Here is a 12,417-nt window from a genome sequence, read left to right on the forward strand (position 1 = left end):
TCATAAATTTGCTGAACACTTTTCTCTCCACAGTATTCTCTTTACTGCACTCTTTACATCTTTGTTTCTTAAAGTGTATATCAGAGGGTTGAGGCTGGGTGTGACAATTGTGTAAAAGAGAGAAAGGAACTTGCCCTCATCTTGGGATGTGCTATTCTGTGGCTTCATGTACATGTAAATGACTGTTCCATAAAACATAGTTACTACTGTGAGGTGAGAGCCACATGTATTCAGGACCTTACGCCACCTTGCTGGTGACCTGATCCGCATGACAGCTTGAGTGATAACTGCATATGAGATAAGAATCAGTGATAGAGGTACTAGGAGAAAAATGACTCCAAGTGCAGAGACGACAATCTCAACCATTTTTGAATAGACACAAGCCATCTTGACCAAGGCTGGCATCTCACAGAAAAAATTATCTACCTCCCTGTGTCCACACCTTGGCAACTTCAAAGTCAAGGAACAAAGGATTAGGGCACTGCCAAGACCGCCCGACCAGGCGGACAGCACCATCTTCTGGCAGAGCTGGGGATGCATTATTACTGTGTACTGAAGAGGCTGGCAGACAGCTGCGTAGCGGTCATAGGCCATCACCGCCAAGAGAAGACACTCTGTGGCTCCCAGGTCAAGGGCAAAGAAAAACTGGAGCACACACCCTCCATAGGTAATAGACTTTTTTGGACCCCAGAGGTTTACGAGCATCTGCGGGATAATGCTGGTTGTATAACAGAGGTCCACAAAAGAGAGATTGGATAAGAAGAAATACATGGGGGTACGCAGGTGGGTGTCCAGGTGAGATACGAGAATGATGGTTGTGTTTCCTATCAGAGTCCCAATATAGAAGAAGAAAACAACCACAGAGATGACGAGCTCTAATTGGGGTCGATCTGAAAACCCCAGGAGGATGAAGTCTGTTTCAGAACTTCCATTGCCTGTTTCCATTGCTTCTCATGAAAGGCTAGATTATACTATGGTAAACAGAAATGGTGTCAGCCTGAGGCAGAACTGTAAAATCTCTGAAGTTTGTCATGGGTGTCTAAACCTCGGTGACTTCCGTGCTTTCTCCCATTGGGGGTATCACTCTTTTTCTCAAGTATTCAGTGTCCATAGCTCCTTCATATCTAATCATATCCAAAGTGGTTCTAAAAATAACATTATAAATGCAATCAGACTAAATTGTAAAACAGTGAAAAGACTTAATATGCATGGTTCTATGTATTTTGCTTAAGTAATAAAGACATGAAACCAATGATCTAGTTTTAAGGTTGGGATGTATTTGGAGGAGTTGTTCCTCCTAGACACTATGATATTAGCATCACTAGACCCTGATTAGTGATAACGTTACCCTTATGAGAGGGAGCTGGAGGTAAATTTTAAAACATACATATTCTTGGGATTAGCTCTATTATTTGGTAGCAAAACCACTTTGCATGCTCACTTTCCCATGTCTGCCTGCAGTCATGGTAACTGTAATCACAGTTAAGCTCACCAGCCCCCTCCCCTCCCCTTCCTCCTCCTCCTCCCTGGGTGGCACTGCTCTTCCTGCATCAGGCTTGGTGTTTCCTAGGATACTGCCTTTCTCCTGCATGTTTTATGCCAGGAACTAATCAGCTCTCTTATTATTAGCCTTTGTTTACATGTACAGAGGTCATGTGCTGGTTTGGATATTTTTAATGACTACTGTTTGCCTCACCATCTCAACGGCCTCATCAACTTGATGCAGTTACACCTTAAACTAATTCTAGAATCATTTGTTCACATAGCAACAGTGCTGTCAGCTCCTACCTGCTTGGCCACTTGGCACAATTAGCAAGGCAGCCAGTTCAAGCAAAAGGCAGTTTATGAAACAATCAGCGAGTTGAATTTCCCCATGGAATGTACACAAACACATGTGTGGATGTTCTGGTAGCTTTGGAACTGTATAGGTAAAGCCATCACCTCACTTAGACTTTCAAATAATACTGATAAGGGATAAAAAGTAAATCAATCTTACTATTATTTCTGATATTGTAGCATACCATCCAATAGATGGAATGGTTAATGACTGAATGAGTTTTTAATTTTTTCAATTCAGATAATTCCTGATTACATTGTATTTATATATTCTCTTTGGTGTTAAAGAAAATAACTTGATTTTCTGAAGTTATAGTAAAGTGAAGATAAACTGTAGTATATTGTTGTTGTAAGGATTTTAAGTAAACATTTTATATTATAATTATAAAGAAGGGTCTGTTTTTACTGGTAGTGTGAGATAGAGACGTGGTTTTATCAATACAAAAATGCAAATTTAATTGTGTCCACTTTTTATGTAGTAGGATTTCAGTTAAGTCAAATGTTGCTCTTTTTGTCCAGAATGCCTAGGATCAAATCCCAGAGTCACCGCTTAGAAGCTCTGCTTCCTAGGGCAGTTAATTAACCTGTTTGTACCCAAGCCCTTTATGTGTAAAGTGAAGATAATAAGAGTCCCTCCTTCCGAGGGAGGTTGTGAAGAGCAGTGTTTGTGAAAGCACTAGGAATTGTTCTTGGTTCCTGCAAAATTCTAAAAATTATAAACTGTATCCATCTACCAGCAAAACATTGTTAGTCTGTTTACCCTTATTCCCTTCATTTTTCACACTATGATTTTACCATGATGGCTTAGACCTAAATAGAGGTTTTCTTCCCCTCTTAATTTTGAGTAATTAAAAAAAAAGCACAAGCGAATGTACCCCCAAATCCATACTAACACAATGCACTCATTGAATTGATAAACCTCACTGGTGGAGATGCCTTTATCTTCCCAGAGGCCTTGATTAAAAAGTGCACTTGACTTTTTCTGATCATTATTTTTGGAATAATGTTGGGAATTAAAAGGCCATACAATTTTAGGGTTGAAATGGACCTCAAAAGCCACAAATCCAGCCTTCCACCTTGCATAGGAAATCACTCCGCAGAATATCCACACAACTTGTATTTACATAACTTCAGAGACAGAAAATCCATCATACCTGAAGCAATCTCTTTCCTTTAATCGGTGCCTTTTACTTACTTTTTATATTAAGCTCAAGGATGGTCCTTGTGACACCAGGTACAGCTTCCTTTTCTTTACTCTGGAAATAACAGAGTAAATTTATTTTATATGGCTTCACTAAAAATGTTTTATTATAGAATAAAACATGACTGAAAACAAAACCCAAAAATGAAAGTACAGCTTAATGAGTTTAGGTGAATATTCTTGCAAGTACCTCGCCTGCAGCCTCCTGGTCTCCATCTCAGTCCAAGCTTTTCTGCCCTCAAAGTCTCCAGCACCAGAGTTTTCTATCACTCACCTCCCTGCAGTTTTCAAGTTTAATTACCTACATGTGGATCCCTACCACATTGTTCAGTTTGGCTTATGAAAAATTTTGATTTGTCTTTCAAGTCTCTTTTAATATTATAATCTCTTAACAAACATACTCTTAGAATTCCCTTCCTGGATTCTGTAGAGTGCTGATAACTGTCCCAACACTCATGATCTTTATTTCCATTCTTTCTGGTTGATATATTTTGGACACACCATGTGTATCAAACTCCTTCAAGTAGTAAGATAGAAATGAACACAAGATTCCAGGTGTGCTCCATTACTGAAAAAAATTAGTGAACGTCTAAAATCTGTGCACATTTTCTGATACATGTGTTAGCCATTTTTAGCAGTGAAACATATAACTGGTTCAATTTTAGCTTTACATCACAAAAGGCCCCTGATATTTTTTATTAGAAATGTTGCCAAGGAATTATTCTCTATGTGAATTACTATTGCAAACCCAAATACAGGACTTTTCATTTATACTTTTAAAACATTTTTTTTCCATAGAGATTTGTTCTTAAATTTTAGATATTATTAATATTTTAATATAAAATGTATGTGAAATAAAAATGAAATTTAGAGCAGTGGAGTTGAAGATATAGAAAGTTAAAAAAGGCATGTTACCTTTTAATTGAAACTCATTTATTCACTTTCATGGCATGGACTTCAGTTCCCAATAATATAGCATATTTTTGCATTTTATTTTCCTCAGCAAAATTTAATACAGATGAACCTAAACATATTTAAAACTAATTTGAATGTACATAATGGTAATAAGAGAAAATTAGGAACATTAAATATCACTGCTATATAGAATTTTGTAAAAGATAAAATTATCTAAAATTGATCTCTTACTCATTATAAATAAGGGGTATACTGCTTTAGCTATACAATGTCTAAGCAGAAAAAAGACAATATAAAAATAGTTAAGACCCCAGACTCTGGATTCAGGCCACCTGTGATTTTATTACAGCCACTTCCTCATTGCATGAACTTGGGAAGCTAAGTAGCTTCTTTCATTCTCAGTTTCCTCATCTGTAAAATCCTTATTCCAGTAGCATCTGCTTCATAGTACTGTTGTGAATATTAAACATAAAATATTTAGTATGATTCTTGACACACTGAGTGCATGCAGGAACTTCAAAATCCATTGATTGTTCTGGTTGAAATTTAATATAATCTTTACTCCAGAGAGGGTATTAAATATTAATATTTATTTATGTCTCACATACCTTTCAGGTTTTCCTTTTCATGTTAGACCGAGGTCTAGCCTATCTATGATCTGACTTCTACCCCGTCTTCTGTTGGTGATAGCATAGAACACTTACCAGTAGCCAAAAAGATGAGACTATGTTTACAATTTCATGAGAGAAGAAATCACAGCTGTCATGCTCTCATGTAGTCCAAATGTACCCTTTTCCTCATCATGAAGGTCCTTCATTTCTTTGATAAGTCAGAAAAAAATTTTGTTGGGCACATTGCTAAGTCTGACAAATTGGATTACCACCAGTTTCTTATACTGATACCATAGGCACAATCACATTTAAACACAACCCCTGAACAAATACTTAATAGAAGCCAATACTTAACATGGTTATTGAAGAAAAACTAGGTGTAGGACCGGCGGAGGAGTTGATGGATTAGGGTTTGTTAAAGTATTTTTGATGGGTATTTTTCACCCTTTAGTGTAAATTCTTACTAGACATGTCTACAGGTTGATTTCCCTACTTAAACGCGGAGAGCACCACTTTGGTCATCGTGCTCTCTGAGAATCATTAATATGTACAGGGAGGCATTTATGTACAACTCTAAAAGCTAACTGTGTTGAGGTTGACTTAGACCTTGGGGACTGGTGCCCCAAAGGTGATTAGCAAACCCATGGCTACGGACAGGAGCATATCCAAATCGCAGCTTTAAGACACTTTCCCTTAAGACATTGGGATTCATCTTTTCCTTTTAGATTTTTTAAAATCAGATTTTTGTTGAAAATTAATCTCAGACCTGATTTAATTACTCATGTATTAAAGTTACTGAAAATTGAAGAATTTAATTAAACCTTATCTATGGAAACTAACACGTTCAATTGAAATTTGTTTTATTCAACAGGTTAGATATCAATGAAACTGGAGAAACATTAGGTGTTGTATCTACAGTGCAAAACCAATGGAGTAAAAAAAAATTATGGCCCTTCGGGGTATGCAAAATAATAACTAATGAGGTTGAATATGGTTTCATATTAATACTGACATATCTAATGCCCCATCTTTTTAAAACCTACAAACAGATCTGCCAAGTTTTCTATTGCATTTTTTTCTCTTTTTCTTATTTATTTAGAGGAGATCTTCATGCTTGCTTTTAATTCTCTTTTGGCTATGTGCCTTGCAAATACTTTCTTTCAGTTTGTTGCTTGGGTTTTTACTTTAAAAAATGTATCTCTCTCGGGAAGCAGATGTGGCTCAAGTCATTGAGTCCCTGCCTACCACATGGGAGGTCCTGGGTTTGGTTCCTTGTACCCCCTGAAGAGAAGATGAGCTGACACTGAAGCACACACAGTAAAATGGACAGAGAGAGCAGACAGTGAGCACAGACAACGGTGGGGAAGGGGGGAATAAATAAATTATAAAAATGTATCTCTCTGGGAACGGATATAGCTCAAGTGGTTGAGCACTTGCTTCTTATATATGAGGTCCTGGGTTCAATCCCCCATACCTCCTAAAAATTTTATATTTATATAAATATATTAAAATGTATATACATACAATAAAAATGTACCTCTTGATGGTCAGAAGTTCTCAATTTTAATGTAGAAGAATATATTAATCTTTTCCTTACTGTCTTAAGAAATCCTTCTCAAACTTGTAACATTGATAAAAGATAGGGGTTGCCAGGGGTTCAGAAGGGAGAAGGGGTGAATGGGTGGAAGAGGGCATATTTGGGGTGGGGAGATTCTTCGGTTTAATATTGCAATGATGGATGCATGACATTATGCATTTGTCAAGGCCTATGGAACTGTACAGTGCAACATGTAAACCACAATGTAAACTCCAGACCATGGTTAGCAGCGATGTCAGTTTTGGTTCCTCAGCTGTAACAAATGTGCCGCACTAAGCTAAGATGTCAGCAATAGGAAACTATGGGAGGATGTGTATGTTTGGGTTATAGAGGAATTCTCTATCCTTTCAGTGTAATTTTTCTGTAAATGTAAATTTAAAACTTCTCTAAAAATAAAGTTAAATAAAGGAGAAATCCTTCCCTATCCCAAGGTCAGAAAGATATTCACCTATAGTTTTCCTTAAAAGTCTTAAATTTATATATCCTTAATCAACTGAGTTAATTTATGTGTGTGTGGTGGATGATATGGATACAAATGTTTTTTAAATGGGTAACAAAATTCCAGCATAATTTAGTGAAATAATTTTTCTTCTCCAGTGATACCTCTTTCTTATGTCAATGTCCTGAGTATGTGTTTGTCTGTGTGTGAGTGTGAGCATGTGTTCTTGATGAATTTATTCCTATACCAGTTTCATCTTTATCAATTATTACATATTTATGATGAGTCCTGATAACAGGCGGAACAGGATTCTCAATATTTTGCTTTAGAAGCATCTTGGCCATTCTTAACTGTTTGCTATTCCATTGCATTTTAGAAGTACCTTGCAAGATCTACAAAAAGAAGTCAATGTATATTTTTTGAAGTTGGATTAACTCCATAGATCAATTTAGAGAGAACTGATATTTTTATCACTTTAAATATTCCTGCCTTTTTACACGATCTATTATTTCATTTGTTGAGGTCATCGTTAATATCTTTTAGTGAAATTTTACTATTTTCTATATGAAGACCTTGCACATTTCTTTAAAGACTTGTTCCTGAGGTACAGTTTTGTTGCTGTTATAAATCTTTTTTCTTCTTAAAATAGGGATTTGCATTCTCTAATTGTTACTGGTGTATAGAAATGCAATAGACTTGAACCATCTTGCTAAACTCTTTTTTCATTTCTAATAACTTGTCTGTAGATTCTTTTGGGCTTCCTACATATGTGATCATATAGACTCTGAACTATGTTACTTTTATTTTTTCCTTTTCAGTTTCTATGGCTTCAGTTTCATTTCCTTACTGATTGTTCTTGGCTTGGAAATCTTGCACACTGTTGAATATAAGTTATCATATAGGACATTTGCTTCTAACATTTTCCTATTTAGGATCATATTTACTGTAGATTTTAAAAAATGTGTATCTTTAATAGGTTAAAGGTAGTCTCTCCTATTTCTAGTTTGAGATAAAAAAAAATCATCTTTGCATTCCCGAGATCAACATAACTTAGTCGTAGTGGATTATCATTTTCATGCAATGCTGTGCTTGGTTTGCTAGTCTCTTGTTTGGGATTCTCTCTCTCTCTCATCTATCTGTCACCTATCTACATCTATCTATCTACATCTATCTATCTATCTATCTATCTATCTATCTATCTATCTATCTATCTATCTATCATCTATCTTGCTAGCTATCTAATCTATATATTATCTATCTATCATCCTCTAATCTATCATCTATCATCTTCGTAGTCATGGTTGTTATCAGCATCATCATCCTTACCTATCCTTTGTCAAAAATTTTTAAATTTCCTTCCTCATACAATTCTTCTCAGGTTATAACAAAGTTGTATTGGTCTCCTTGAAGGAACTGAGATTTATTTTCTCTTTTCTAATCATTGTGAGATTTTGAATGGCAGTAGATTTCTATGCTTTTGTGAAAATCTAGTGTATACCCAAAGAAATGGAAAATGGAAGCTCAAACAGATACTTGTACACCAATGTTTCTTGCAGCATTATTCGCCATAGTCAAAAGATGGAAACAACCAAAATGGAGCATGTACACACAATGGAAATTATTTGGCCATTAAGAAGGAATGAAGCTCTGAAATGTGCTGGAACATGGATAAACCTTGAAAATGGTATGCTGAGCAAAATAACCAATGCATATAAAGACAAATACAGTAGGATTTCACTTACGTGAAATATCTACAAATAGCAAATTCATAGAGAGAGAAAGTAGATTAGAGGTTACAAGGGAATGGAGGGAGGGGAAAGGGAAACTTGCTTGTGGGCATAGAGTGTAAATTTTGAAAATTTAAAAATAATAAACAAGTACTTTAAACAGATATGGGAGACTTGAAAAGCAAAGGAAACCCTGCAGTTGTTGGCACTGTAGCTGTAGGAACCCGCTGACGTCCCCAGGGTGGGCCCCTAAGCAGGGCTCTCCTCGGGGAGGGCTGGGGGCTCGGGAGCACTGCGGAGTGGGCCCTACCAGGTGACGCCGGCGACTCTGAAGAGGCTTATGAGGTCGGCTTTAGGATCACCAGATCAGCACAGAAAGTTGGAGAGTGAAGTGCTCTGGGGTAAATGCCAACACTGGGCAATCAATGCTCACGGGGCAATAAGCAAAGATACACAAGCAAGTCCCGTCTTGCCTTCTCCTGTCGTCGAATACCCCTTTACAACCCTCACGGATGGAACCGAGCTGGAAGCCGTCTTCCAAGAAACCCAACTTTTAGATGATGAAACCAGAAGCTGAGAGCAGACTGTAGGAGGGCTGGGCTAGTGCTGAAAGTTAAGTACCCAGCAGGGTCTGCGTCTTTGCTCAGTCATAGTTTACTGTCTACGTTGAGGTCTATGGTGTATTTCAAATTAGTTTTTGTGTATTATGTGAGGTAGAAATTGAGCTTCACTTTTTTCCATCTGGATATCCAACTATTCTAGCACCATTTATTGAAAGTATTGTCTCTTCCTTTTCCAGTAATCTTGGCTTCTTTGTTGAAAATCACTTGGATTTATATGTGTGGGTCTATCTCTGGACTCTCAGCTTCTCTGCTGACCCATTTGTCCATGCACAGCCCAATAATGCACTGTCTTGACTACTGTAGATTTATGGTAAACCTGGGAATGAGATAATGCGATTCCCACAAATCCATTCTTCTGTTTCAAGGCTGTTTTGAGTAGTCTAGGTATTGCACTTGCATATCAGTTTTAGAATCAGCTTGGTAGTTTCTTAAAAAAATTTTTGGTACATTAATTTCCTATGGCTGCTGTAACAAATTACCACAAATCTAATGCCAAAATTTATTAACTTCCATTCCTGGAGCTCAGAAGTTCAGAATGCGTGTCTCTGGGCTACTTTGGAGGTGTCAGCCGGGATGCACTCCTTCCTGGAAGCTCTAGGTGAGTGCAGTGGATTAAAATAACGGAGGGCCTTCGCCTGGCTCGATGTCTCTGGGCGCCAGGTTCTGTCCTCAGGCTCCTTGGTGACCACCCACGACACCTGTTTGCGGGTAAATGCCCACTCCCCCTCCCTTCTCCATCCCCCTGGGGCTGTGCCCCTACAAAAGTCAACACAAGCTCCCCAATGCCCACACTGACAGATCCACCCTGCGTTATAAGGACGTCGCTCCGCCCTGCTTTGCAACCTTATGTTGCCTGCCTGCTTGAGCCAAGTTCCCGGTGCTTCCCCATGTGGCCTGAGGGGCGTTCTTCTCCTCTGGTTCTAGGACCTGTGAGCTTTAAATTTCACCAGGCAACCCCACGGCCTGCGAGGCGTGCTACTTCTCTCTTCTAGAACCTGAATTATACTTCTCACCGTACAATTCTGGTGTGGCTCGTCCTTGCCGCACTTGGCCTCCGCTTAAAGATCCTAACAGCACAAGGACAATCCTTTTTCTTTTTCCTTTTCCATTTCCTAGGGGCTCCACATTGCATTTTCCCAGCAATGGCGGGGTGAATCTTCCTCCATGGCACCACTCTGACACTGAGTCCCAATCCCATCTTTTTTTGTTTTTCAAAGATTTATTTATTTCTCTAACCTTCCCCTCCCACCCCACCCGTCTGTTCTCTGTGTCTATTTGCTATGTCTTCTTTGTCTGCTTCTGTTTTGGTCAGCGGCATGTGAATCTGTGTTTCTTCTTGTTACATCATCTTGTGTCAGCTCTCCGTGTGTGTGGCGCCATTCCTGGGCAGGCTGCACTTTCTTTCACGCTGGGCGGCTCTCCTTATGGGGCGCACTCCTTGCGCATGGGGCTCCCCTACGCGGGGCACACCCCAGCATGGCACGGCACTCCTTGTGCGCATCAGCACTGCGCATGGGCCAGCTCCACACGGGTCAAGGAGGCCTGGGGTTTGAACTGTGGACCTCCCATGTGGTAGACGGTCGCCCTAACCACTGGGCCAAGTCCATCCCCCAATCCCATCTTTTAAGCATCTTGTGTGTACATTGCATTGGGCCACTCTGGTAACTCAGGATGGCATCCTTATCTTAAGGTTTTCTGATTAGCAACCTTAATTCTCCATTGCCAAGTAAAATAATGTGGTGGTTTGAAGATGTGTGCGCCCCAGAAAGATGTGTTCTTAAATCTGGTCCATTCCTGTGGTTGTGAACCCATTGTGTGTAGGACCTTTGGATCAGGCTACTTCAGTTAAGGTGTGGCCCACCTCAATCTGGATGGTCTTAATCGTATTACTAGAGTCCTTTATAATAATTTCAGATGAAGAGAGAAGAAGCCACAGGAAGCATGTCAAAGTACTATATTTAAAATGTCCGTCTCCTAATAGGGAGGTGAGGATGGTCAACCACCACACCAGGGTACCGAGAGAGTCTACAGCTGCAAGCAGGAGAATCCCATCCATCAGCCATGTGGGATCTAAGCTGTGTCATGATTTAGAGGTGGAGTGGTTATCGCCATCCCAGCGTTCTCAGGATGGAGGAATAAAATATGGATCAGAGTGGACTTACTGGTATTCTACTATAGAATTATTGTGACTGTAGCAATGGAGCAATTATATCATTGATGTGGAGACAGAGGCTACGAGAGTTGCTGAGGGCAGGGAGAGGGAAAAAGGTGTGATGTTGGGACATTTTCAGGACTTGGAGTTGTCCTCAATGATATTGCAGGGACAGATGCTGTCCAGATGCTGGACATTATATAACCCGCCATAACCCACTAACTGGGAGAGAGTGTAAAGTACAACATAAACTATAATCCATGCTGTGTAGCAATGCTCCAAAATGTACTCATCAAATACAATGAATGTACCACATTAATGAAAGAAGATGTCGATGTGGGAGGAGTGGGGAGTGTGGGGAGTGGGATATATGGGAACCTCTTACATTTTTAATGTAACATTTTGTGTGATCTATGTATCTTTAAAACATAATAAAAAATGAAAAAAAAATAAAATGTCAGTTCTGTTTTTTGTAATCTAATTGTCTTCTTCTTAAATGTTTCTTTGATGAAACATCTCTTAATAAGAAAGGGTTTAAAATTTCATTGTTAAATGCCCTGCAATAAAAATGAAAAGTGAGTTATAAAAACATCTTTGTTAATTTGATAGTTGAAAACTTCTTATTAGTAATAGTTTTCATTCCTTTGATTCCAGTGGTGTTGAACATTTGTGCAATTTAGCTGTTGTTTATTCTCTGGATTATATGTTTGTTCATTTTTCCCATTGGATGTTTTAGATTTTTCTTTTTGATTTTTATAAAATGTTTTTGTCTGTTATATACAGTGCAAAGTTTTGCAAGTTAGGATTTAAAAAAGTGTTTATGGTGGCTTTTGACCAACAGAAGTGTTTCTATTAATTTTATGCTGTAATACATCACTTGCATTGTGATTTTTTCATTGCTCCATTGCTTGGACATTTATTTTCCATTTTGCAAAATAAATATGAACATACATATTTACTGTTCTTTTTGTGTATTAAATTTTATACATTTAAATATTTGATTTGAAATTTATATAAATGTATATTTTTGATAATTAGATTTAAATAGACAAATATTTCTAGACATTTCATTAATTTTCCCATGCTATTTAACAAATAGTCCTTCATTACTCATTAATTTGTAATGCCACTTTTTCATAGTCAATATTCTCAGGTAAAATGAACTGGGCCTGTTTTGGAGCTTTCCATTTCATTTTAATCATCTTCAAAGCAGTACTTTTAATAATTAATGCTTGATAAAGCATTTCAGTACCTGGCAGAGCAAATCCTTCCTAATTACTCTTTCTAAAAATGTCTTGCCCCTTCTAACCTATTTT

General features: G+C 38.1%; 1 protein-coding gene across 1 annotated transcript; it reads right to left on the reverse strand.

Annotated features, from left to right (window-relative positions):
* LOC105744219 (olfactory receptor 2W1-like) lies at window positions 1-945 on the reverse strand. The gene has a single exon (XM_012524534.1). The coding sequence runs from the start codon at window positions 943-945 to the stop codon at window positions 1-3; it is 945 nt and encodes a 314-aa protein (XP_012379988.1).
* Window positions 946-12,417: the final 11,472 nt, after the last annotated feature.

Source organism: Dasypus novemcinctus, chromosome 22 (assembly GCF_030445035.2).
Source record: "Dasypus novemcinctus isolate mDasNov1 chromosome 22, mDasNov1.1.hap2, whole genome shotgun sequence".
In the NCBI taxonomy this organism is placed as follows: Eukaryota; Metazoa; Chordata; class Mammalia; order Cingulata; family Dasypodidae; genus Dasypus; species Dasypus novemcinctus.

What these genes read in the sequence shown, in the direction of transcription:
- LOC105744219 (XM_012524534.1), bottom strand. Translation starts at nt 945, where the DNA reads ATGGAAACAGGCAATGGAAGTTCTGAAACAGACTTCATCCTCCTGGGG.